Source organism: Mesoplodon bidens, assembly GCF_964165515.1.
Source record: "Mesoplodon bidens genome assembly, chromosome: 3".
Lineage (NCBI taxonomy): Eukaryota > Metazoa > Chordata > Mammalia > Artiodactyla > Ziphiidae > Mesoplodon > Mesoplodon bidens.
In genome coordinates this window covers 100,322,350-100,349,707 of record NC_138178.1, presented here as the reverse complement: position 1 = coordinate 100,349,707, position 27,358 = coordinate 100,322,350, and the positions used below count along the sequence as shown (strand labels likewise).

Below are 27,358 nucleotides of genomic sequence, written 5' to 3'. Positions count from 1 at the left end.
CTGGAGCATCATTTGCATTAAAATAAAATCAGCTTTGAAAACAGAGAGGGGATGTAGCCACACTTCCCAGGTACAGTGGGTGCCGGCTATGATTCTTTCACACTCCAGCTTCAAGTCTTGCATGAAGACAGACATTGCATTCCATCACCATAAAGAAGAATTTCTAATGTCAAGTAGAAAGCAGGATTAAAAGCACATTTGCATTGAAGGTGTGCAAATAAAAGCTGCCCAGAACAGCTGACACCTGAGCCTAGAATGACGAGACTCCTCCATTTTAATATCTAAGGGGATTACTTGTATGGTGCCATGGCAACAGCATCACCTTCAGTGGTTCTCCTGAAGAAAATCTTATGGAAACAGGATCAGAATACATGAAGATTTGGCACTGATTTGATGAGCCGGTGATCAAAGTATTTTGTCTCTTACTGCATTTTGGCGTGAATTTTTTAACTTTTGGGAAATTGCACAAATAATATCCAGCATAGAAAAATTAGAACATGCAAGTAACTAAAGAAAACTACCAGTGGTTTTTCCATTCAGATATAATCACTGCCTTGCAGTTATTTTTCTATGCCTATATACCCAACTATATTAATGATGGAGAGGGAAATATTTTTTTGAGACAAAGAATGAAAGCGTTTCCTATGCACAGATCTTCACTAAAAGAATTATGAAGAACTATCAATCAAGAAAGAAATTAAACCCAGAGTGGGATGTGAGAAAAAAGTATGAAAAAGAAAGACAGTCTCGTTTATAGAAGTATCTGCTGTAGATACTTAATGTAGGCAGAATAGGGATAAAAACAAGGCGACTATAACAGGAGGAGCATAGAAATTAATTTTAGATTGTACTTAGTTAAATGTGTATTAAAAGCTTTAGAGCAAATAAAAAGAAGAGTAGAAATGGAATGTAAAACTTCCAGGCTAGGGCTTCCCTGGTGGCGCAGTGGTTGAGGGTCCACCTGCCGATGCAGGGGACACGGGCTCGTGCCCTGGTCCAGGAGGATACCGCATGCTGCGGAGCGGCTGGGCCCATGAGCCATGGCCGCTGAGCCTGCGCGTCCGGAGCCTGTGCTCTGCAACGGGAGAGGCCATAACAGTGAGAGGCCCGCGTATCGCAAAAAAAACAACAAAAAAACAAAAGCAAACAAAAAACTTCCAGGCTAGTAGAGAAGAAACTACTAGAGAAAACATCAATTCAATAGAGGTCAATGTCTTAGTCTGCTCAAACTGCCACAACAAAATACCATAGACTAGGTGGCTTAAACAACAGAAATGTATTTTCTCACAGTTTTTGGAAGTCCAAGATCAAGATGCCAGCTGATTGCTAGTGAGAGATCTTTTCCTGCATTGCAGGAATTGCAGATGTCCACCTTCTTGCTATGTCCTCAGATAGAGAAGAAAGAGAGAAAGCAAGCTCTCTGGTGTCTCTTCTGGTAAGGGCACTAATCCCATCCCAAGGGTCCCACCCTCATGAGCCCATCTAACTCTAATTACTCACAAAGGCCCAACCTCCATCACAGTGAGGTTTAGGGCTTCAACATGAATTTTGGGAGGATACAAACATTCAGTCCATAGCAGTCAGTCAAGGAAGGAAAGGAAACAAAACAAAATGCATGAAAATGAAAAACACAAAATTCAATGATAGAAGTATCAAAATGTGATTTATTCATTTGATGGCATAATACCTAGAAGTGAAAAATGAATGAAATTGATCTATATATATCAACAAGGATAGATCTCCAAAACTAAATATTGAATGAAAAAAGCAAGATGCTGCATAGTGAGTAGACTATAACTCCATTTGTATAAATGTTAAACACAGGAAGCAACAGCCTATATTTTCTACATGGATATTTAGTAGCTATGTGGATAATTGGTAAATGTATAAAAAATGCCAACTCATGGATTAGAGAAACAGCACCCATTGCAGGAGAGTGTAGGAAAAACAGAGAAGGTGAGTAAGGCTGAGTATAAAAAAACCTTTTTGGGCTTCCCTGGTGGCACAGTGGTTGAGAGTCCGCCTGCTGATGCAGGGGACACGGGTTCGTGCCCCGGTCCAGGAAGATCCCACAGGCCGCAGAGCAGCTGGGCCCGTGAGCCATGGCCGCTGAGCCTGCACGTCTGGAGCCTGTGCTCCGCAACGGGAGAGACCACAACTGTGAGAGGCCCGCGTACCGCAAAAAAAAGAAAAAAACAAAAAAACTTTTCATTGCATCCAAAATATACATGGCTCCTGAAATCAGATGGGGGATGTGAGAGAGGTATTAGATGAGAGACTCTCTTGGGTAACCCAGTTCCCACTCCTAGAGAGTTCAGTTTCTTCATCTGTAAAACAAAAAGCTGGACTGAGTGTTCTCACATCCCACCCAGCTCTACTTTTCTCTAGTCTGTAAGGGGCATGAGGTAAAAGGGGAACTTTAACTAAACCAGGTGAAATGACTGACTCTTTCAAGGCATAGAGCCTGGAGTGCAAGCAGCATCTGTGAGATTTGCCTAAGTTTTTCTTCCAAACTTGTTTTTCCCAGTAGTTTCCTGTAGCCTCTCAGGAAGACTCCCAATTGACCTGAAATGTTCACAACTCAACCCATTAGGAAGGATTACTTCACTTCTACCTGAAGTATCCCCTGCATTTGGTAGGGATGGAGAAAAGAAATAAAAATAAATTAGTGAAGGAAATAAATAAGATTGTACTACATACAAAAGACAATTTGGAAACTAGATGAGGATACACAGGGTCTGTCTCACTACTGTTGCTATTTTATGTATATTTGAAAGTTTTCCTCATAAAAAAGTTTTTTAATAATATCTGAAAATTGATCATTGTAAACTGGTGATAAACTTTTTTTCACCATGATCCACAAAAAACATTTCATGTTGCAACCTAGTGCATATACGTAGAGACTAAACAGAGCTCCACAAAACATTATTTACCCTCACTACATACAGTATACTTTGATATTTTCTATTCTCTGTCCTGCTTGGCTTTTTTGTTTTTCTTTTTGTTTTTGCTTTTGTTTTAATACTAGCCGAAACCTACTCAACTGATTCAAAACTCAATTAATGGATCATGATCCACAGCTTGAAAGACACAGTTCTAAATGGTGTCAGACCATCTGGTGGGCAATTAAATATTTTCCTGTTGTCCTGAATCAAGAGAAGAGTAGTGACTACTTTGGGATTGATGGAAGATAATAAATGAAAATTTGCCTAGCCTTCTTGGAAAAGCCTGACCCTCATCTGGCAAAGGGGTGTCATCAAGCTTAGAAAAATGAGGGAGTTTCATAAGCTACCACTTCTTTGTACCTGGGCCCATTGCCCAACTTTTCTTACACAGGTTTGATTCTAGTTATTGTACAGCCAGCTAGAGGTCATGGCCTGGGCTGCTCTGAGCAGCTTTTCTTCCCACCTGTTTCCTGGTTTTGCCTTCTCTGAGGTTCAAGTCTGTCCTCAGCATTCCTCTAACTTGCCCTGGTTATGAATTTATATCCTGTCCTCTCTTCCCGCTTCTCCATCCCCAAATGGTGACTGTCCTCCCCAAACTCAGTGTCATTGACAAAAGCAACATCTTCCAAAGAGGAGGGATGAGGACATGGCTGAGATTTGCTCAGTACTTAAATCCCATTAAAGCAAAAGTCAGGCCCGGCAAGCAGGGAACAGACAGAGCACCTGATGTCTGGAAAAGAGGAGGTCAAGTGTACGTTGACCACAGCATTTAAGAGAGAAATGTCAGCTGTTCAGTCCTTCAACAAATAGTTGTTGAGTACCCACTGGGCAGGACGATGAGAATTTCAGGATGGAGTCATTAATTCAAAGGACATGAAGAAAATACAGACTAGACAGTACCTTGATCTACTCTAAAATAACCTCAGGGATGCAATTTTACAATACTGTATGAAGAGGCCCACAAATCCAGGAAGATAATCCATGTGAAATTGTCACTGACTGGAAGCAGATGTTAGTATTGGATGAACGACCTCCTAAAAAGCCCATCTACTCAGCTCATGCCAATGTCGCTATTTGTGCTGAGAGGAAGGGCATTTCTGCTTCTCCTGCCGCAAAAGCTGTATTTCTTTCAATATTAAGGTTAATGAGGGCTGGGCCCCTGTAATCTACATGAGTAGGTTAATTCTCATGTGTCCTAGATAGTGAGAGAGAAAGAGATTTAGAATTTGGGCTGAAGGATGCACACACTGCCAAAGCGGAAATGAATGCACACAAAGGAAGCGGGGAAAAGCAGCCGTAGAAGTGTCTCTGTACCTCAGCTCCTGCAACTATAAGGAAGAGATGCTGAACACGACCTCTTCCTCTCCTGTGCGTGGATGAGAAAGGCCAGTTTGCAGGTATGTGATTTGAAGTTTGATTACATTATAGTGAGAGAAATAGCTTGTCAAAAATTAACAGAACTGCTACGATATTGTTGGTAGAACACAAGTCTCGGATATTTTTCAGAAGTAGAGATATGGTTTGAGTTGATCTCATATCTTGTTATCAAGGGCATAGATTTGCAAGATGCCCTTAAAAATGTCTTCATCAAGGAAGCTGAAAGCTCAAAGTTGAAAGCCACAAAACAAAAGAATGAGACTCTTCCTAACTGTTCATTCAAAATGGTAACACATTTTGCCCAGAGGCAAAGGAACGTGACTCCTAACACAGCTTTCTCTCCCATTCGAGGCTACTTTTGACATTGTTGTGATGAAAAAGATGGGGGCAGGGGAGGCAAGAAAGCAAAAAGATGAATAAAAACCTCCTCCTGTTTATTAACCCTCGTAATAAAATCCTCACTCTTACAATCAAATATTTAGATGCTTCAGTTTTCTAAGTTAAAGCTGATAAATAGAATGGTTTGGGATTTATCCCTTCTGACACTGTCTGGCCTGGTGCTAGACTCTCTGTGCTAGAAAATCAAGGTTTTAAAAAAAAAAAGTCTAGTAGAAACAGAGAAGAAAGAGATAAGCGAACAATTTAACTTATGATTATTATAAAGTTTGAGGATAGAGAAAACTAATCCATAATGACAAAAAGTGTTGTCTGGAGTAGAGGTGGAGAGGGTTAAATCTGGAGAAGCAGGAGGGAATTTGGAGGGTGATGGTGGAATGTGCTATATTTTGATTGGGGTGGTGGTTACTGGGTTTATGCATTTGTCAAAACTCATTGAGTTGCATGCTTAAAATGGGCACATTTTATTGTATTTAAATTACACATCAATCAAGTTAAGTTGAAACAAAAGGTAATATAATACAGGATATGAAAGAAACAAACCAAGAGTGGAAGTGAGGTAGGAGTCCAACTGAGATGAGTATCTCAAGAAGGCTTCTAAGGTTCTCAGCCGTGAGGAGGAAAGAGGCTGGTGCAGAAGGAATCACACGAGCAAAGGCCCTGATGGTTCTCTTTATGTTTCTTGCAATAGAGGACTTTATTAAGGCAAAAATCCCAATTTTACTCTTTTCTGGAGAGATAGTATATGCAACCAGATCATCCCACCAACTCCTTCCATGGGGGAGGGGCACAAAGGAGTAAGAGCTAAAGGGTCTGAGGCTTTTTCTTTTCTTTCCTTTTCTTTCCCTTTTCTTTTTTAGGACTGAGGCTTTTTTTTTAAGTGATGAAAATGTTCTAAAATTGACTGTGCGATGGTGGCACTTATCTATGAATCTACTAAAAAACAGTTGAATTGTATTCTCTAAGTGAGTGAATTGTATATGTGAATTATATCTTGAAGCTTTAAAAAGTTAGGTAATATAATTCCATGATGAGGCCAGTTCAGGTGCAAACTTTAAACATAGACTAAAACAAAGTAACCTGGACGAAACCCTTCATTTTTACCTTCTTAGCATCCTACTCACATGTTGAACCAACAAGATGTATCTAGAGTAACTTCAGATAGATTTTCTATTTCATTCACACGCCAAAGAAAAACAAAATTCCATGCCCTCCTCTCCAAAAATGGAATAAAATTACCCAATACTAAACTTCCATGTCTGACAGGGTGGCATTTTGAACACCCTGAACAAACGTCCCTACTAAAATAACAAAAGTCCTGGCTTACATTTATTATTTGAAATGTACTATTCAGCTGGCATGAAATCACCTCAGAGCCCCAGAGCAAAGTGGAATCCTGGGGAGGTGAGTGAAAAGCTGGTGATAACAGTCAGAACAGGCTAAGTTATGCAGTTGTACCAAACACAATCTCAGTGGTTTACTTTAACAGTTTATTTCTCACTCATGCTTTCCGTCTGCAGGGGGCGCCGCTCATTCTAATCCTGTGGGGACCCAGGCTGATGGAGGCTTCAATTCAACAGGTGAACACTGTAGTAGATTTTTAAAAAAATCTTTCTTTCTTTCTTTCTTTCTTTCTTTCTTTGGCTGTGTCGGGTCTAAGTTGCTGCCCTCGGGGATGTTCATTGGGGCATGCCAGATCTTTCCTTGCGGTGTGCGGACACTTCGTTGCAGCATGCGGGCTTCTCTCTAGTTGTGGCGCGTGGGCTCTAGAGCTCACAGGCTCAGTACTTGCGGAGCGCAGGCTTAGTTGCTCCGCAGCATGTGGGACCTTAGTTCCCTGACCAGGGATCGAATCTGCGTCGAATCCTGCATTGGAAGGTGGATTGTTAACCACTGGACCATCAGGGAAGTCCCTGTAGTAGATTTTTGATTCCTTGTATCATACTTCATTCTCTTAGAGTTTGAATATATACTTTATATTTTATATTTTATATCCTCCCAATTAAGATTTATATTTGGAGTAAACACTCATCAAATTCTTCCTGCTGAATCCCTTATCCCTACCAACCTACAGTTTTCTTTTTAAAAACTGGAATCCACATACCATATTTCAGTGATGGAGCTTTCTTTTTTTTTTTTTTTTTTTTTTTTTTTTTGCGGTAGGCGGGCCTCTCACTGTTGTGGCCTCTCCCCCTGCAGAGCACAGGCTCCGGACGCGCAGGCTCAGCAGCCATGGCTCACGGGCCCAGCCGCTCCGCGGCATGTGGGATCTTCCCAGACCGGGGCACGAACCCGCGTCCCCTGCATCGGCAGGCGGACTCTCAACCACTGCGCCACCAGGGAAGCCCGGAGCTTTCTTTTATGTATTAAAATCAAACCAGTTATTATAACACAATGGAATTGATGCTCCAGGGTAATGGGTATAAAAGAGAATACAGCCACCCTTTGCTGTAGGATTTAAACAGTTTTAAAATAAATTCCTTCAACTTGAGAGGAGGCTCAAAGTGGTATAAAAAGTGCTTCCTACACTGGGAATTCAGGAGGCCAATTTAGATTTTCTTAACAGTCCATGTAATGTAAGGCCATGGTGATTATTAATCAAACTCTTTAAACCCTATATCATGAAGCCATACTTTTCCTGACTTCTTGAAGCTATTTAGGTCAGTAACGCCTTTGACAGATGAAGGAGAATCTAGCGCCACAGTCTCAGCCTTTGGAGTATGTGCTCCCTACATTCTCTAGTTGCTCTTGGGCTATTGGGTCGTTCAGTAAGGATCTCTGCTCACTAAACCATTCTGGACCCGGATGCCAGAATTCACCTTCTTTAAATATCATTGAATGAACCACTTCTCAGGAAATGTCATCACAAAACACATACTCTTTCAGATCATCCGAATTCCTACATTCGTCTTTCGATTCTTCCACAATATAGACACACACGTGTGTTTAATGTATAATATAAATTATATATGCTACATATAAATACATGTCACTATAATATTAATAACAATAAGTACAACATTACTAACAACGATTACTGAGCATTAATTAATGTTCCACTATGTGTCAAGGCCTGAGCCTAGTATCAACTTTATCCCATTTAATCCTCACAGCAACTTCAAAGGGCAATTCTATCATCATTTGTGCTTTATAGGCAAGAACACAGCGCACCTGTGTCTCCTAAACCCATGCTCTGGCCCTCACCCTACAGGGTCCCAATCCTCCTGACTGCTGTATCCCAACACACACTCCCTGCTCTAGTCAGCTCTGCCCACAGCCTCCCTGTCCCCCAAACCACTTCTGCTCATTCAGTCTCCCTCCCTTTCTCCCAGAAAACACTTTCCAAAACCCAGAGAAAACCCCGTTTTTGAGGTTTGAGAGAGCAAAACCTTCCTCTCCAATGTTGGACTGAAGCTGCATTTGGATTACCTTGAAATTTTCATTTCCTTGAAAACACATGGTCCACTCAAGCCGGCAGCCTGGGCAGCCTCCGTGGTCCTGCCCTCTTCTTGCCTGGCCCTCTCCAGATCACCAGCACACCCTGTCTTTGCTGCTTATGAGACCCATCTGGACCATGTCCACACTGCGCTCCACCTTCACAGCTTCCCCCAGGTCCGAGTCCCAGGGTCTCCCACCTACATCAGTGGAAGAGCCTCCCAGTGATTTACTTGCCTCCACTCTTGCTTCTCCAATCCAGTTTCCACATTGTACCTAGAATGAGTTTTTTAAGTATATGTTTTATATTTCCATGCTTTAAACCCTTCAGCATCACTCTATTATACTTAGAATCTAAACTTTCATCACTGTCTAAAGGCCCTGTATAATGGCTGTTCTGACCACCTCTCCAGAATCACGTACTCTACTGCCCCTCAGCCCCCCATCACTGTCCATCCACTTGGGTCCTCTCACGTCTTTGAACATGATAGACTCTCCTACATCCGGGTCTTTGCAGTTGCTGTTTTCACTGTCTGCTTTTTCCACTCGTCAAGTCTCAGATTTAATGTTACCTTTTCAAAGAGGTTTTTCCTGACAGCCTGATCTAAGCAGAATTCTCCTCCCCACCAGAATCTCCTTTCACTGAACTCTTTTATTCCTTCCTATGTGGGGTGTTATTCCACCCAAACTCCACCACAATAAAGAAACTACCTTACGCATACACACATCCCTACCCACAATCCCTAAATACAAGAGGTGTGTTTAAGCAGTCGTGTTTGTTCCCTGAGCTGTAACCGCTCCGTTTTCTCACTCCTCTCTGCAGGTTTTAGTTTTCTTAGCCCATCTTGGCCACCACCTGCTCTGTGTCAGTTCCGAAAACCACAAACAACAGCCCTGTCTGTGCCTCTACAAACTAGACAGGGAAAAAAATGTCTGATTGGTTGCTGGCCCTTAAATGTCCAAGTCCTCATGTCAGATCTCAGCCTCCTCATCCCATTAGTCTCGAGGGTCATGCATGAAACACACCTGTCTGTTGAGGGTCATTCCTTTGGGAGGAGTTGTGTGAAACATAGGTCAGGTTCATGGAGAAAGGCCACTGAAGGGATAGAGAATGCCCTCAGCTCCTGATGACTTTCTAGTTCAAAGTTCCCATTCCCTATGATGTCCTGCCCTATTTTATGCCCTCAGGTTCTAGGAGCCCCTCTATATATTTTTAATAAACTCCCTTCCTAACCTGAGCTGGTTTAAGAGAGGTTCTGTTCCTGACCAGAAGCTGGGGCCAAAGAACGTAGAACCCAAGGCCCGAAAGAAGACAAGAGAAACTTGGTGAGGCTGAAACAGGGTGCGGAGTCAGGAAGCTGATTGGGGGTGCGATGGCGACAAAGTTCCTCCCTAAGTGCTCACTCCTGCATGGGTCTAGCTGGCACAAAAGGAGTTACCTGGAAGACGGGGCTTGTGGGACCAAATTCTCTCAGGTCAACTTTTCGTGAAACAGTTGTGCATCTGTTTATCCCTCTATGCTGATTCTATAGATGCAAAGTAAAGAGTGGAAAACCAGGCTCTTGAACGAGGATGAGAAGAAGGGGTGAGGAGGGTGCTGGGAGTTGAAGAGTACAGAAGAACAGAAAGGAAATCCTCTTCACACAGCCAACAGCCTGGCTCTCTGTTGATTGCTTTCACCTGTGTTCTGTGTGGAGCACACACACCTGCACGTATGTGTGTGTGTGTGCGCGCACACACACACACACACACACACACAGCCTCTGCTCCTCCTGCCCAGGCCACATCTCTCTTTAATTTGTCTTCCAAGTCTCCAGGGAAGAGACTTGGTTTCCTCTTTGCCTTCCTTCACTTCCTTATACGAATCTGCTTTAACGGTTTTCTCCCTCCTGTGCTTTTGTCCTATTCTGATTCTTTGGCTCAAGAAAAACTCAGGATCTATAGAATCACCACTGCATTGTGAAGAGATATTTACAGCTCACCTCCCCCTCTACCCACCCAACCCAGCCTCCAAAGTCCATGCTAGAAAGGAAGAAAGGGGGAGGGAAGGAAAGTAAACTTTCTCCTTGTTTATCTGGAGCACAAATGCCGTTGTGCTGTGCCCCTGTGCTTAGTGTCTTAAATGCATGATATCATCACATTCTCACAACTCTCGGACCACGATTTTACTTAGCCCCTCTGTTCTGAGGTTCAGAGAGGCTAAGTAATTAATTTACTTAAGGTCCACTCAACTAGTCAATGGAAGAACTAGGATTTGCTCTCTAGGATCTTTTTTTTTTTTTGCGATATGCGGGCCTCTCACTGTTGTGGCCTCTCCCGTTGCGGAGCACAGGCTCCGGACGCACAGGCTCAGCGGCCATGGCCCACGGGCCCAGCTGCTCCGCGGCATGTGGGATCCTCCCGGACCGGGGTACAAACCCGTGTCCCCTGCATCGGCAGGCGGACTCTCAACCACTGCGCCACCAGGGAAGCCCTCTAGGATCTTTTTGACTGAAAGCCCATGCAACATCAGTCCTTCAGGTTAGTATAAAAAACTATACATAGACAGGAAAATTATTGTTAAATTATGAGTATGCTCTCTAGTGGGAAAATAAGTTCTAACTTTTCCCCAGGAACATAGATTAGGTAACTAATATCTTAATTAGCATAGTCTGCTCTTGAGGAATGCATGTAAAGGACAGGCAAGTTAAAAAAAAAAAAAAAGATATGAGGAGTAGGAAGACTGTTGCAGGTAGCCAGCATTGGGTGGAAGGCACTGGAAAAGAAGTCCAAAGGGTAGATCCTACAGTTAAAGATGTCTTGGGAAAATTTCAATATTTGACCTAAGGCAGGTTTGCTTTTAAATTTCCCACACGTGGCCTGCTGCATCATATCCTACCCTATAAGATGTCACCATCCAGGAGTATTTCCAGAGTTCTTCAAATCAAATTTCTGTGTTCAACACTAAACCTGTTGACTGAATTTCTTGTTACTCTTGACTCCAGAGTCCACTTCTCATCTACTATTAATGCCACATTTTAGTTCAGCTTTACTGTAATCTTCCCTTGGGTCTGGTTTCTCTCTGCCTCCCCTCCCCAACCCTGATGCCCATGGAAGCTGCAGTAAAACAATGCAGAACAATCAACAAAGCTGCTGAGGGACGTGCGCAGACCACCCCTGCTTCCATCTCACCTGACTTGGCTGGCTTTCCCGGGCAGGAGAGAGGGCCCAGAATCACGAGGACTTAGCTATGCTTACGTGGAAGTTCTTTATCCTCCTACTCAATCTTGCTTACATCTATTGCATGCAGAGCTGATGAGTGAACTGCAAGGAACTTCTTCTAGCATGAGGATACCAGAGGTATACTTTTGCATTCTCCCCAAGAGCTTTTCCCCCTATCTTCCTAGTGTGAGCTTGGTTGCCATAGCAACAGCCAAGTTCTGCCTGAAGGAGAGATTCCTTTTATTATGAGCCTGGAAGACCTCAAGTTGAATATAGACTTTTGCTATAACTTTTGCTATTTTACGCCTAAAAGACTCGAAATTTCTTTACTACCTATTAGTTCCTAGGAACTAATAAATATTAGTTTATGAGTTTATGAGTAGTGTGTGTGTGAACCCCTCAAGGACAGAGCACAATAGAGTCTTTTGGATGCAGCACTATCCCCAGCATACTTTGCAAAGAGCCCAGCACAGCGTAAAGGGAATATTATGGCTTTCTGCTCCCCTTAACTCCTCAGGATTTTATAGATTTCACTCCATTCGACCCAAGATCCCAGGATTTCAAAGAACTGAAGAAACTGAAGACAGCTGTCCCAGAAGTTAGTCACTGATTAGGCAAAGGTATCTGGTGCCTGTTTCCTCACATTTGTTTTGAACATGCCCAGTGGTCTTGATTTATTTAGGGAATATTTGGAATGGGACATGGCTGGGCTTATCTGTCTGCTGGCCTCTGTGTTTCACCGTTAACATGCAGGGCCCTCAGGAAGATAACTGAAGAGACCGAGAATTGAGAATTTAAACTAATCTGTTTAAAATAATCTTTGACTTTCTCATTACCAATATCTACGTGGTTTCTGCAAAGTCACAAAAACAACTGGAACGTGTGCTAAAACAACAATTTTCAGTGTCATCATAGAAACTAATCTTAGAGAATTGTGTTCTCCAATCCTGTTTCTCGCTTATGTGGAGCTAAACCTAATCTGCTTTTCAGATATGAAATATCTTCATGATTCTGTCCCAAAGGGTAAAATCAAAATTTAATATTGTAACTCCCAGCTAAAAGTCACACTAGTTCATCTGATGAACTTTGTGGTGCTGTGATATTACAATGTTCCTGGTGTCAAGGCCGCCAATATACTAGTTCACAGACTGAGTATACAAACATTGGCCCCATCCTACTCCTACCCCAAACCCCAAACCCCAAAAAGAAGTAAGAGAGGTTTGTTTTTGTAGGTTGCAAGTCCTGGTCTGGTTTATTTATAAAGCAATAAATATTAGAAGCACAAATAAATTGCACGTGTGTAAACAAACTGTACAATGATTGATGAGAGATGAGGGAGGGTGGTTCAGAAGACTCCAAGAAGCATCATACTGTCGTCCTGAACATAAGGTAGACTAAGAGAGAAGGCACCTTAGAAGCATTTGCGGTGGACAATGGATGGTCCTGCCTCATCATACTCTTGCTTGCTAATCCACATCTGCTGGAAGGTGGACAGGGAGGCCAGGATGGAGCCCCCAATCCAGACAGAGTACTTACGCTCAGGGGGAGCAATAATCTGCAGAATGAAAACAAAAACCACCAGTGAACTCTGAAGTTCCAAGCAACTGAGCACATGTTGAGGAGATTCACAGAAAATATATTGGTGATCAATTCACTGTAATGTGATACTTCATTCCCACAAATGAATATGGCTGAGTCAAGTTTAATACATTTCCTCTATTTCATCATTTCCATGATCAAAGTCGCCATAAAATAGAACTTCCCCACTTCTCTGAAACAGAATATAATGTGGCAATAAGCTACATGCATGGTGGAGGCTAGCCCGAAAGCTGGGGTCTTTTAAAATGTGTTCAAAGATTTAGATATTTTTTTTCCTTCAAAGATTTATTTTTATCCACTGCTTGAAAGTGTTTCCAAGTCTCCTATCTTGGGAAAAGTGCTAGAAAAATCAGAAAAAGTGTTAGAAAAGCTAAAGTTTATGGGAAACGGGAAGCTAAGCGGTGAGGGGAAAGGAGTTAGGAATTCTGCTTGGAATACGGAGACCTGCCTTGCTTCCCCCAGTCACAGAGGTTCTTTACCTTGATCTTCATGGTGCTGGGAGCCAGGGCAGTGATTTCCTTTTGCATGCGGTCAGCAATACCAGGGTACATGGTGGTACCTCCAGATAAGACATTGTTGGCATACAGGTCCTTGCGAATATCAATGTCACATTTCATGATGCTGTTGTAAGTTGTTTCATGGATGCCAGCAGATTCCATACCTAGGAACAAGTGTAAAAAAAGAAAAATCACAGTGCACTCAGGCCAGGGGGCCAGGGTAGAGGGAAGAGAATAGTACCCCTCTCTGTTGGTAAACTGTCACCATTTGTCTCTGAAACATATGTTCTTCTATAAGATACATTGCAGGGTTTTGGGGAACAGCTGTCTTAAAAGTGCAGACAGTAAATCCACAACAGACTGCCAAGAAACATGCAACTGTGTTTAGCACCTGTTTGAAGGGATCACTTGCTGTACCCATCAGATTATGGAGACGTATTAGGAAAGGATGAGACACACATTTATGGTAAATTAATGCAATTCTTATTTATGGACTAAAATAAGATCCTGACAAGCTTCCTCTTGGAAATCACTCCTTAGGAAAGATGTTTGGTGACATACAAATGTCCAGTTATTCCTATGAGTTGGATTGTTGTTACACTTAATAATAAGTGATGAAAGTAACGTCTAGCTACTTGGCGATGGAACATAACAGAACAAGGCAGCACTCTTGAGTCATCATCTCTTCCTTGCAGATATGGATTATTCAGTTACTAGTCTGTCTCATTCCTTATTTTGAGATGAAGCCAGTGTGTCATCCTTTATCATATCATTGCTCCAGAGCAGTGATGGCCATCCCTGTAAGAAGCCATCGGGACCTGAGGCTGAACTGTGTGGGACTCCAAGCTATGACTTCTTTGAACACAAGGGCCCCTTAATCATTGTCGATTATAATAGCTTTTACCCTGGGAGCCACCAAGCGGTGTTTCTGCACCAGACCCTACAACTCACCAATGAAGGAGGGCTGGAAGAGCGTCTCAGGGCAGCGGAAGCGTTCATTGCCAATAGTGATGACTTGGCCGTCAGGCAGTTCATAGCTCTTCTCCAGGGAGGAGGAAGAAGCAGCCGTAGCCATCTCATTCTCAAAATCCAGAGCGACATAGCACAACTTCTCCTTAATATCGCGAACAATTTCACGTTCAGCTGCAGAAGTAAAGGGTGTCACAGTTAAGCTCTGAAAGATGAAGTCAGCCTTGAGGAGGTAGGTGGGTTCGCTGGGGGAGGGAAAAAACCAGACACATACTATGGCAGATGAGATACACACACACTCACCGGTGGTGACAAAGGAGTAGCCACGCTCAGTGAGGATCTTCATGAGGTAGTCAGTGAGATCCCGACCAGCTAGATCCAGACGCATGATGGCATGGGGCAAAGCATAGCCCTCGTAGATGGGGACGTTGTGGGTTACGCCATCCCCAGAGTCCAGAACAATGCCTGTCAGAGAAAATAGACAAGAACAAGGTAAATCTCTGAGGACACCACTGCTTTAGCCATGTCAAAGCCTACTTCCAATCCTGGCTAAGAGATACCAGCGCTGGGCAAAGATCCAGATAAAATTAGATCCCTTACACATGAAGAATAAAAATGAGCGTAATGGATGCCAAATCTGAAGCCAGCAACAGTTCATCCTTTTAAATATTGTAGTAGAAAAACTTTCCCAGGACACTTTCAAATGACCATCCCTCTTACCAGCTATTAGCACCTTATGCAAGCAACCAGGCGTGTTTTTCTTTCCTCTCATCTAACTTACACATGTTCTTCTCTTTTTTTGACTCAGACCCTGTAGGGATGTTTGCCCAGGGGCTGTGATGGTGTCAACATACACCAATGACTGCTGCATTCCAGGTTGATAGTTTGTGCAAAGCCTCAATATGTGACATCACATGCTTTAGGCAAGGGGAGGATCTAACTCTGTATTCTTTCAGTTCTTAGAAATAAGTGTGCTCTGAAACCAACCTCAGGGTATTACTGTTACCCCTCTCCCTTAGCAGAGACACCTTCCCGGGAGCGTGAGGAAAGGGATCATTCCTTTCTCACTGGGGAAACTGATTCCCAGCAAGGTCGAAGACTTGGGAATGTAATTAATCAGGGACTATCTCACAATCCCAACACACCTGTGGTACGGCCAGAGGCATACAGGGACAGCACCGCCTGGATGGCCACATACATGGCAGGGACATTGAAGGTCTCAAACATGATCTGGGTCATCTTCTCACGGTTGGCCTTGGGGTTCAGTGGGGCCTCAGTGAGCAGAGTGGGGTGTTCCTCAGGGGCCACACGGAGCTCATTGTAGAAGGTATGGTGCCAGATCTTCTCCATGTCATCCCAGTTGGTGATGATGCCGTGCTCAATGGGGTACTTGAGAGTCAGGATACCTCGCTTGCTCTGGGCCTCATCACCTACGTAGGAATCCTTCTGACCCATACCCACCATGACTCCCTATAAGAAGAAAGTAATGAGAAAATCAAGCTTCCACCGTGTCAGGAATATAATCAACGCCTTATTAATTTCTATCTAACTGCCCAAGTCAAGTGACACCTTATGAATATGAGAAATAATACACAATAGGAATTTACCCAATTCAGAAATATCATTTAAAGTTAATCTTGTACCTTCTCCCCATCCCACCCCCAAGAGGTATAATTCTATTGTTTAGAATATAACTAGGGATGGGGAGAAATGAAGCCATTTCACCGAAGAAGCAGGGCCTCACCTCATTTTAAAAGTACCACAATGCCTTCATTAAATTATTAAGCTCATCACATATGTCAACTGGAATATAAATGACTACATTGTGGAATGACTGAATTAATGACACACTGTATTTCTCCTAAGAAAAGATTTTGACATTCATCAAGTAAACATAAAAAGATGGACTGATATGCTATTACCATCCTGTCTGGGAAAGCCAACCTTCCTAGAGCTGTCCTGGAGTACCCACGGTCCACCAACACTGAGGAATACCACTCTCCTCCCTGGCAGCCTGTCTGGCCAGGCATTGAGGCAAAGCCAGAGAGCGTGGCATTTCTTTTAATAAACAAGGTGGTATATCACTGTCACCACGGCACTTTACTGCCTCTGTCATGACTGGCTTCTAAATATGCAACAGCCAGGAAGCAGATGGATTACATTTTGGGAGCCCTATAAACTGGCTGTGAACAAGAGGGAGCAATGTGGCTTGGCTCCCGGTTGGTTGGGATATGTTGTATTATTATGAGTTTTGAACAGGACTGAAAAGGGAGGCCAAGGAGTAAAGTGAAATGTGTAAGAGCTAGAGAAGATACTGAGGACTAAAAATGCAGGTCAGGAGTGGCAAAGAGAAGCTGCTGCCTTTTCACAGGAGGAAGTTGGACCCCTGGCAGAGCTGTGTCCCTGAAGTGGACTGGGGGAGCCGGGGTGGGGGGCGGTGCTGCACGTTTCCTGGTGTGCTGGAGGGTGTGAGTATTGCTTGTCTGGGCTCAGATTGGAAGCGAATCCAGCTGTTTCCTATCTGACCTAATGAGTTCATGGATCAGGAGGGGCAGGTGAGACATTTCCTCGATTGCTGGGCTGAAGAGGTGGCAGGAAGGGTGTGGAGTGGGGCTGGGGAGTGCTCCAGGTGAGGGCAGGCTGTGCGGGGCGGGAAGTTTACCTGGTGGCGCGGGCGGCCCACGATGGAAGGGAAGACCGCGCGGGGCGCGTCGTCGCCCGCGAAGCCGGCCTTCACCAGCCCGGAGCCGTTGTCGCACACCAGGGCGGTGGTCTCCTCGTCGTCGCACATCTTGGCGCAGCTTCAGTGGGGTCTACGGATGGAGGAGAGCAAGGCGGCCTACGTTGAGTGCCTGCGGAGCTGGCCTCGTCCGCGTCCCCGGAGGAAGGGACAGGGCAGATGGGGGTCCCCGGGCAGGGGAGTGGGGCGGGGGACGCTGCCGTCTCCCTTCCCCTCGGGGCAGAAAAAGAAGGGTGGGAAGAAGCTGCAGAGCAGGGGTGAGGAACCACCCCGGCTCCCAGGCCAGGAGGCTCCTCCCCTGTCCCAGTGCAAGAGGGACGGTCACCCCTTAGCACGTCCTCCCCGGCCCTTTACATTTTCTCTTTCTCACGAACCGGGAAGCCACTTCGGGCCCATCCACACCCCGCTCCATGCTCGAGCCCCAGCTGGAGGGAAAAGCACACGGCAGCAGGGACCCCAAAAGCCCCACTGGGGCCCAAGGCTACCCCTCCACGCGCCCCTCTCCAGTGAAGACCGAGACCCAGGACAAAAGAAGTTAGAACCAAATGAAAAGTTCGGTCTTAAGGGAAAAAAGTGATGGAGCGGCGGGGGCGCGGGGCACGGGCTCCAGGCGCGGGGCGGGCGGCGCTGACTCACCGTCCGCGGGGCGGGCTCGGCTCGGCTGCTCGGGCGGTGGTAGGCGCTGGTGCCCCGCGCGGGGCGCGCGGCTTTATAGGGCGCTGATGGACGGGGTCAGTTGGAGCTGCCGGGGGCAGGGGTGGGGGGCCCGGTCGGCCACCTTGCCTTATTTGGTCGCCTTCGCACCACTGAGGAGCGCCGAGGCCATTCATGGAGCCAAGGGCAGGGGAGAGGATCAGCCCGGGGGCCCCCCAGACCATGTAAGGAAGGGGAGGGGGCAACCAGGGGGATGGCCAAATAGGGAGCTAGGGAGGGGCAGGTGGTGAAGAGTAGGGGGCAGGGGAAGACCGGGTGACGCCAGCCCGCCCCCTCCCCCTTCTTGGGTGGAGGTGCCCCCTGGGTGTGCTGTGGCTGGCTCTGCCGAAGCCCCGCCGGCCTAAGAGACAACAAGCCACACGCAAGGGGAAGGCTTGGCACCCCGCCCTCTGCTGAGGGGTCCTGACAGCTGGGCCAGGGCAGCAGGGGAGTGACGGCAGTTTCTCATCTTCCCGGACAGAGAGCTGGGGGAGCAGAGCCCCGGCAGTCCTCATGGGCCCAAAGGGCACCACAGCAGCACATTTGGGTGGCCAGAAAAGGGGTGCCTGGGACAGGGCACCCTCCTGGCTTAGTCCCCACCAACCTGCATGACAACTCGGAGAGCTGGGGCTGTGCAGAAAGCTGAGATTAACCAAGGCCAACTTGGTCCCCAATTTATGCATGGCTCAGGGGCTGGTCAGGGAAAGAGGCTGGAAACAGCTGCTGTGAGAGCCTTCCCAGTCTTGCTGGAGGAGAGGGCAGGTTTACCCCAGCTGGGACATCAGGGGGCTCTCCTCCATGATTCCAGGGCTTTGCTCAAACTCAGACTCCTGTCTTTAGGCCAGGAAAGACTCCCCTGCTGCCAAAGGGAATGAAGGAACAAATGCCAAGGGTTGCTTGTCCACTTGCTGGTGGAGAGATGAACATTCATAAACTGGGGGCAAAAGCGTTTATTCCAAAGACAAGACTGAAAGAGAAATGTTCTGGTCAAGAAGATAACAGCAACTTCAACTGACTGAACATATCACCGGGATGCGCAGTATGGTCATAACCAGGAATGAATTCGAAAAGCAGTCTCAGGCCCCACCCCAGAACTACTGAATCAGAATCTGCATTTTAGCAAGATGCTCATTTGAGTCATATGTATGTTGAAGTGTGAGAGGCATTGGTATAAATGACATCAGCTTCTTTGTGGAGGATCTTGAGACTTTGGAGAAAGGGATTACTTGAATCAAGGAGAAGAGAAAGAAACAGAGAGACATAAGAAGGACACAGATCACTGGTTTGCCCTGGGTTGCCCTGTATTCTCAGTTCTTGACTGGCACTTTGATTTTTAATGCTTGTGTTTTTCCTCCCCTTCACACCAGTTAAAAATAGAAACTGGGCCCAGGCATCCATCTCTGGAGTGGTCTTGGATTGATATGCTAAGGAGGCCTGCTGATTAGATACTTGTCCAGACTGGGGAATGCTGGGCCCTCCCCGCTGAGCTCCCCAACCATGTTTGGGTTGGTCTGGGGAAGAAAGTATGAGGGCGGCTGGGTGATGGAGCCAGGTGAGGGTCACGCCAGCTGGAATCACCCTCTGCCACACGGTAGGCCTTTTTCAGTGAAAATGCCTGTTGACAAGATGTAAAGAGCAGAGCTGTTTTGGCTCAGGCAGACGCAGAAGAACCAAAAAACAAAGGAGAAATGGGACTGGTGTTACAGCCCAACATCCCTAGGTTTGAATCCCGCCTCTATCACTTACTACCTATTTTGCTCTTGGGCAAGTCACTGCACTTTCATAAGCCCCAATTTTCCCCTCTGAAAAAGGACACAGTAACTCTTTTCAGGCAGAGATTATTAGTTATTGTAATAATTAGAGACAAGTGATATAAACCACATAGAAGACACAAAGCAAATTGTAACTATTACAATTCAGTAATAATGATAGTTTTGGGGGCAGCTATAGCTCTCACTTTTGAAGATTTGGGTCAATGTCATTCACTTATTGATTCAGCAAATATTTATGGCACAAGAACTGTGCTGGTCGCTGGAAGACAGAAATAAAACAGAGCAGGACTCATACTGCAGAGCAGCTACAGACAAGTCAGGGACAGTTATGGTACACACTAGGAAGAACAAGGAGGGAATCATTGGGATAGTCACAAAAAAAGGGATTCAGAAGAGGGTCCAGAGAAAGGCTTCCTGAGGAAGTATTTAGTTATTTTTAAAGCAGAGTAGGACTGAAGTGCATTAACACTTGTGTGAAAGAAAGAGTTTCTCCTTGGGAGTGACTGGTGGCACATTCCCACATTCACTGCCTTATGTGTAAAGGGAACTCCTGGAAAGTCCAGCAGATCACTGAACACCACGGTTATTCCCTGAATCCTTTGTAAATACTTCCAGGGCTCAGGAGGCCAATTCCAGTCCACCCACCTAGGAATCAGTCTGCCTAGGAGCAGGGGTGGGTAGGTCAGTGGAATACTGAGACCAGTTTCATGAAATAATCTTCACCCTTAAAATGTTTAAAAACAATTTCACTTTTTCCCACTTAGAACAAAACGTATTTTCTTATGCACTATATTTATGGTAAGAACACGTTTTCCCCTTAAAGATCTATGGTGGTTTGATATTTGTTCATTGCAGTACTGCTCAATTTCCACGTTTTAAAACTCTAAATGCTGTTTTTATATATTTACTTAAATTATAAGTCAATGGAAAATAAGATTCAATGACTGATTTTCATTTGACACAATTTTTTCAGGGATCCATTTAATTTGAAAATTGAGATTGGCTTCTGTCGTGTCTACTTAAGTAAATAAAAATGATTTAACCTTCTGTGGTGCAGTCTAGACATTTCTCTTTTTTTTTAATTTTGGTAAAATATACATAACATAAAATGTACCACCTTAACCAACTAAAATTGTACAGTTCAGCAGCGTTAAGTACATTCACATTGCTGTGTAGCCAACCTCCCAGTTACATTTTTTGATGTGAATTGTGACTAAATTGATTTCAAAATCCAAGAATGGCTGTGCCCTGCAGTTTGAGAAAGACTGGTTTGTACCCTATGAGGTAGGGAACCGTTGTACCTGCTTTGCTCAAGGTCACACGGCTGAACAAATGGAAGAGTTAAGGCTTCAGATCCAGGCACCAGACTACACTCTGTTCCTATCCACCACTCCAAATGCCTTCCAATCCACTTGGGCTGCTGTTTCCCCAAGTAGAATGCTAGAACCACTTGCAGCCAAGTTACCTCTAACAGCAATTCAGATTCCCAGGTTTCATCCTGGAAGAGTGCGTGTGCATTTTAAATAAGTCACCACCCCTCTTCCCCAGGTAATTCACAGAGGGAGAAACGTGGCGACACTGCCTGGCTGTTCTTCCCCAGGCCCGCGGAATTGTGCTGAAGGCTGCCCAAGCTGCCAGCGCTGGCCCGAGTCCAGCTTGGCTGACCTTGAGCATCCCAGCAGGATGGCAAAAGCCAAAGCCGGGGCGTGTCTCCAAGGCTCTCGAGGGCCAGCGAGGCCCTTCTGGGCAGGGACAGGCCATGAGGGAGACGTGCAGGGCTGGCTGAAGGAACAGAAGGTGGGACAGTTCCTGCTGCCCTTGCCTCGAGGGAAGCCTGTTTCATCCACCATCTGCTGGGATCTAGAAGGGAGAGGCAGGCCTCCTCCTGGCACTGGGGGATTAGCAGTCACTTTTCTCAGCTGTTCTTCCATTCGGAGGTGTCCAGTATTTACAGAGAAGCCAGAAACATACCGAACCACACTTAATTCCTCCCCAGGAGCCCTCCCGGCTTCTCTTGCAGCCCCTCCTGCATTCCATGGGCTAGGAAGGAGGGGGTGGGCTGTTTCTAGCCCAGACCAGGGCTCGGGGAGCCAGCCTTCCTAACCATTTCTATTTTCTTTTCCTACACATTTGTTCACTCCCACTGTCCTCTGGCAGGAGCTGGGTTTCAGCTTTCATTAAAAGAAGAAAGTGACGTGGCTGTGAGGGATGCAGGCCCACACACATCCTGGAGCTCAGAATTCAATACCAAGGCATGCCTAATCTCCACCACATGCTGCCCTGTGCTTTACGTGCAACCACCGAGGAGATTAACCCAGGGGGAGGGTATCTCAACTCCAAATGAATTCTGTTCTAGGCAGATTCTGGCAGTCACTGCCGTCTGACATGATAGGACCAACTGTGATGAACCATTCAATGAGATTTAGGAAAAGAGGGCAAGACAAGGAGGATGAGGGAAGTGGAGCAGAATGTAGAAGGGAGGTCCATCTGGATCTTGGGGTCACCTAGGACTAATGAGCGAAAAGCCAAATCTTCACTCTCTTCTATCCTGGGAAATCGCAAAGGACTTCTCATCTTTTTAACTCCTTAAAAGGAGTTTGAATCCTCCTAGAATAAAGCGCTGAAGCTGGCAGGTTTCTGCTGGGAAGGTATTCCACTTAGCTCAGATTTGGCTTCCTCCCCATACTGGCAGTAACTATGGAGTTTCGGCTTTTCAAGCATTACCTGGAGCAAGCCTGTCTTCCCTAGAGAGCCCAAATGTGGCATCACCCAACTTGAACGTGGCTGCATTTTGAGGTCACACAGTGCATGGGAGGTGAGAGCTGTGAGCTCAGAGATGCTCTTGCCCACCAAGTTCTCTCCGCTGCATGTGTGGAGCCCATCTCTTCCCCATCAAAAGTAGGCACACATCTGACACGCAACAGTGTGTAGCAATAATACTAACTGCTTACATTTATTAAGTACATACTGGGTCCATGCACTATCCTGAGACTTCATATGTGTACATGGTCAGCTTCTAGATGAAGCTGGACCGACTGCCAGCTGCAGAATCCATTTTTACAGACCTGCTCTTTAATATGATGTCACCAGCCTACATGGGGGGGGGGTTGTGTAAGAAATAGGTCACCACCTCTATTGCAAAGATGTTGTCATGGGTGTTCATCACAGGATACTGTCTTCTTTATGAGCCTCTTAGAAGAATTTCCTGTCTGGCTCTAGTTCCAAGAACAAAGGGCTTCTGCCAAGTAAATGGTTTGTTTTGATCCCGTAGATCCGGAATCTAGTGACAAACCAGATTTTTCTTTTGGCAGTGGCCAAGAAAAATCTTAGAAAACTACACTCGTGGCCCAATTGTTAACATGATTACAAATCATTATCGTCTATCTTGCACACCCACATCTATTTTTCATTTTCCTTTTTCTTCCACTTTTAAGTTTTATTTGTCCATCTATCTTTGTAAGCTTCCATACATCTTTTGTGAGAGAAAACAAAGGATGGATGGATAGATAGATAGACAGGTAAAAAGGAACTCATGGGGACCATGGAGAAAATATTTGAAATTGGGGTGATCACTGTACAAGTATCCAAAAGTCCAAGATGTCTTGCATATGTCTGCCGGTTTCTTCCATCCCCATGCAAGAATATATTGCTTCATGAAAACACGTTTTGTCTATATAAGGTACTGTATAAGGGATTGTATCATTTTAATTTTCATCTTAATGTCATGGTACTTATAACTGGGGATCTAAAATAACCTTTCCCTCACTATGAAAATTGTAAGTGCTTGTTGTGGTGAACTAGGAAACATTGAACAGAGAAGGACAAAGAAAATGACATGCCTGGTTGAGGCTTTAAAGCCCTCTATTTTAACCTCCTTAAAATAAAATTAAATGTGACATAAAATTCATGAGGCCTTGCTTTCCATATCTACTTACAGTCGCTGGGCTGAGAAAAGACAAATAGCCTCCTATTCTGGTCGTTTGCAAGAATGTCCACTTGCTCTTTAAAGAGAGACATGCAATGTAAGGAATTTGCATTAACAGCATTTTTTGGTTTTACTGTTATAATCTAAATTATCTCTAGTCAACAGCTGGAACCAAAGAAGGCCAAACTGGGAGCAGCCTCTGCCCTTAGGATTATAGCATCCACATTTCACTTATATATTTTAGAGGGTGGGTTTTAGTTGCCAACTCAGCTGTTGAACTGTTTCAAAATTACAGTCTAAAAAGAGGAATCTATCATGAACATAAAACTAAACGACATAAATGTATTGCTGTAGGCTTTGTCTTTCTGTGGAGAGTCTGAAAGCGGTTGTTTTAGGGAATATTTACAGCTATTTTATGATGACTATTTCCAAACTCCTCTTGGTCAGGTCTACAAATAACCAATTCCTCTTACGTTTACAGACACTCACTTAATTTCATAAATTAAAAAATAATAAAAATAAAGGCTTTCCCTAAAGCCAATCACCTTTGTTAACCAGAGGCAGGAAACTGAGATTGTTCCTCCGAAATAAAAACAGCTGAAAAGGTGTCTCGAGCTGTTACTTGAATGAAAATACTGGCACTCACACAAATAAGTAGGTCTCCATGTGTGTGGCATTTCAGAGAGACGAGCCAGCCTTTGAGAACTGAGAAAAGAATTTGCCATTGACCCCTGATGTGGCTTTGACAAGTTATCAGAACAATCATTAGCGTGACCCAAAGGATGTAACCAGATAAAGCATCATTATCACCCAAGAAATACCTGCAAGGACTGGGTAGTCTTCAGGTGAGAACATTCTTTATGGGTGAACAGGAAGGGTGTCCTCTGTTCAGTTAACCCTTTTGCAAACTCTATTTAAATATGCTATTTTCCAGGGAGAGGTTCCAGTTGCTGTATAATATTGTAGTTTAATATTTATAACTGTCACAAAAGATGCATGCTAGGCTCATCTCTCTGCCAGTGGGTATAGCCATCTTCACTCTGTATCCTCTGTCCAGAGCCCTACTCCTGAGGGTGCAGAAAGGGAGCCCTTAGACTGGCACAATCAGTCCCTTCTGTGTCCACTCACGGATCACATCACTAAACCGTGAGCCCAAGGTGGTGGGAGAGATGAGGAGAGCAGGTAGGGAGATGGTGATGGGGATACAGACCTATATCCCCTCCACCCTTCCCATGAGTTTCTATCCGAATAGAAAACTCAAAATGATAAATTGGAAACACACTGTAGATACTGGTACAAGGGCTGAGGCTTTGCTTCCACACCGGGCAATGGAAAATTTTAGGTAAACTGTGATCATTTTGTCCAACTCAGGGGTGTGGGCCCCGAAATGGTAATGGAAGTGGCAAAAGCGATCCCAAGAAGCAGAAACACTTGTTTATTAGAACATCTCCAGTGTTCTAGAAGTGCCCGTGCTTCAGGCCTAAAGAGCAAACCCTAAAATATTGTTCCATAGTTTATATCTTTGTGTAGTCAGAGTTTTCTTTGATCTACCTGGAAACTAACCTTTATTCTGACTAAATATGAAAGCTTAAATGTTAAGCTTGCTTACTTTCTCACGTGGAACACGTTTACGTGAAACTGAGAGAATCCGTCATGAGTAAAAGTTTTATTCCTTCTGTTTCCTCTATTTCATAGGGAGATCACTGTGGAGAGACCAAGCACACCTTCCCAAAGCATCTGCTACAGTTGCAATCATGGAGACAGAGTTTTTAAAAAGTTGGTGTTATATACAAAACAAATAGACCCACAGACATAGAAAATAAACATATGGTTACCAAAGGGGAAAGGGTGGCAGGGAGGGATAAATTAGGAGTTTGGAATTAACATATACACACGACTATATGTAAAATAGAAAAACAAGGACCTACTGTATAGCACAGGGAACGATACTCAATATTTTGTAATAACCTATAAGGGAAAAGAATCTGAAAAAGAATGTGTATATAACTGAATCACTTTGCTGTACACCTGAAACTAACACAACATTGTAAATCAACTATACTTCAATAAAAAAAAATAAAATTTAATTTAAAAAAAAGTTGGTCTTGGGCAGTGGTTAAGACTGAACAAATGCTCTTTGTTTCCTCAGATATTTGTGGGAGTAGAAGGTCTAGTTAACATTTCATAATGTCACCACCCTGAGACTGTGATGTGTACCAATATACCTTTTACCATAAAAAGTGTCTTGCTAGGAAAATATAGTACTCTGTTTTCAGAGCTTGTGTCATTTCCAATAAAGTATCTTTTACCCTTCTAGTCTCTCTGAACACTATTTTTTTTTCCTGAACACTATTTAAATTCTCAGCATCAATCAAGAAGATATTCAGTTCTCAGTGACTGATTCTGAACAAAGGACTTCAAATAATTTGGGGAGATTCAGCCTTGCTTTCACCTATGTGGAAACTCAAAAGTGTTCTTAGTCTTTCATTTTACAAATCACTTACCAAAATATTTTAAAGGAATAAGCTCTCTGATTTGAAAAAGCATTATTTCTAACTAAACAGAATCAAAATAGTGATGTTTATTTTGCAAATGTAGATATGAACAAGAGGAAGAATCCAATTTTGTGGCTAAATGGGGTTCCCTTGAAATCAAGATGTGGTTTATTCAATCAATGCTTTTGTCTTGCTTAGCCAGTGGATATTTCTACATAATAACCTCCACATACTTGAAGAAAGACATTGCATCTCTGAGTGTTGTTTAGGATCTTTATCTTCAGTGGTGCTATTTTTAAAACTGTCCTCATATTTGGTCAATTATCTAACTCTGCTCCAAGTTTTCCATGTGCAATAAAATCTCTTTTTAGCCAAATTGGTTCGTTATTAGGTTTCTTGTTAAGTGGAAAACAACCATTGCTTGGAGAATTAAACTCATCTAAGTATACCCACACAAAACTACAGAGAAAATTTAATGTTCTTTGATGTTGCAGGAGTTATTTACAGAAGAGTCTCATTTTGAAAATGAATTCTTGTCACTTACTATGGCATAATATTTATGACAGATGTAGAGTATTGAGTGAAACTAAAATGATAACATCATGAAAAGTTGCTTCTGTGAATTCATTATTGGTATCAACATACCTGTTATCTATTTACTCCTCTTAAAAATCAAGTATAGATCAGACTTCTGGTTCTAGCCAAGATGGAGCATCCTATTCCTCCCAGGTCCTCCCTCTTATAACTGTGGACATAACACAACAAGCAAACAGAGGAACACTCCAAGGAAGAAAGAAGAAGGTGGACTGCTAAGGACTTTGGGACGGTGATGAGGGATGAGTTTTTTAAGTTTCTTTACTGCCTTCCATAAATCCCAGACAGGAACTCTAGTGGCCTCCATCCTGGAACTGCCAACAGACACAGATCAAGTAAGCTCTAAGAAAAGTCTGTTCCTCCAGTCAAGGAACCAACAAAAGAGAAGCCTCACGCAGAAAGCCTTTGTGGCAATACCCGCCCTCTCCTAGCCAGACCCTAAGGGGAAATTTCATCCAGCTCACCCTTCATTTCACTGGGAGCTGATCTTCCTCCCCACCCCATCCATGCAGAGTCAGGTTGTGGTACTCCAATTCTCTTGCCCGGTGGTGTTAGTAGGACTGATCTGGGAGCTGCTCTTACATTTCCTGCCTGTTGGAAGCAGGCAATGCTTCTCTTCTCCCACCAGGGTGGTGTCAGCAGGGTGGCATGAGAGATCCTTGTGATGGAAATGTTCTGTATTTTGGTGGCCATATCAATCTATGTGTGTGATAAAATTAC

The 27,358-nt window shown here is 44.2% G+C and overlaps 1 protein-coding gene across 1 annotated transcript; it reads right to left on the bottom strand.

The window, feature by feature from the left end:
* Positions 1-12,573: 12,573 nt before the first annotated feature.
* On the bottom strand, positions 12,574-17,926 carry ACTC1 (actin alpha cardiac muscle 1). The gene is made up of 7 exons (XM_081228498.1): positions 17,796-17,926; positions 17,082-17,232; positions 15,565-15,889; positions 14,723-14,884; positions 14,402-14,593; positions 13,433-13,614; positions 12,574-12,909 (listed from the first exon to the last, which is right to left on the bottom strand). Exons 2-7 carry the CDS (start codon positions 17,208-17,210, stop codon positions 12,766-12,768), a joined length of 1,134 nt encoding a protein of 377 aa, XP_081084624.1. The 5' UTR covers positions 17,211-17,232; positions 17,796-17,926; the 3' UTR covers positions 12,574-12,765.
* Positions 17,927-27,358: the final 9,432 nt, after the last annotated feature.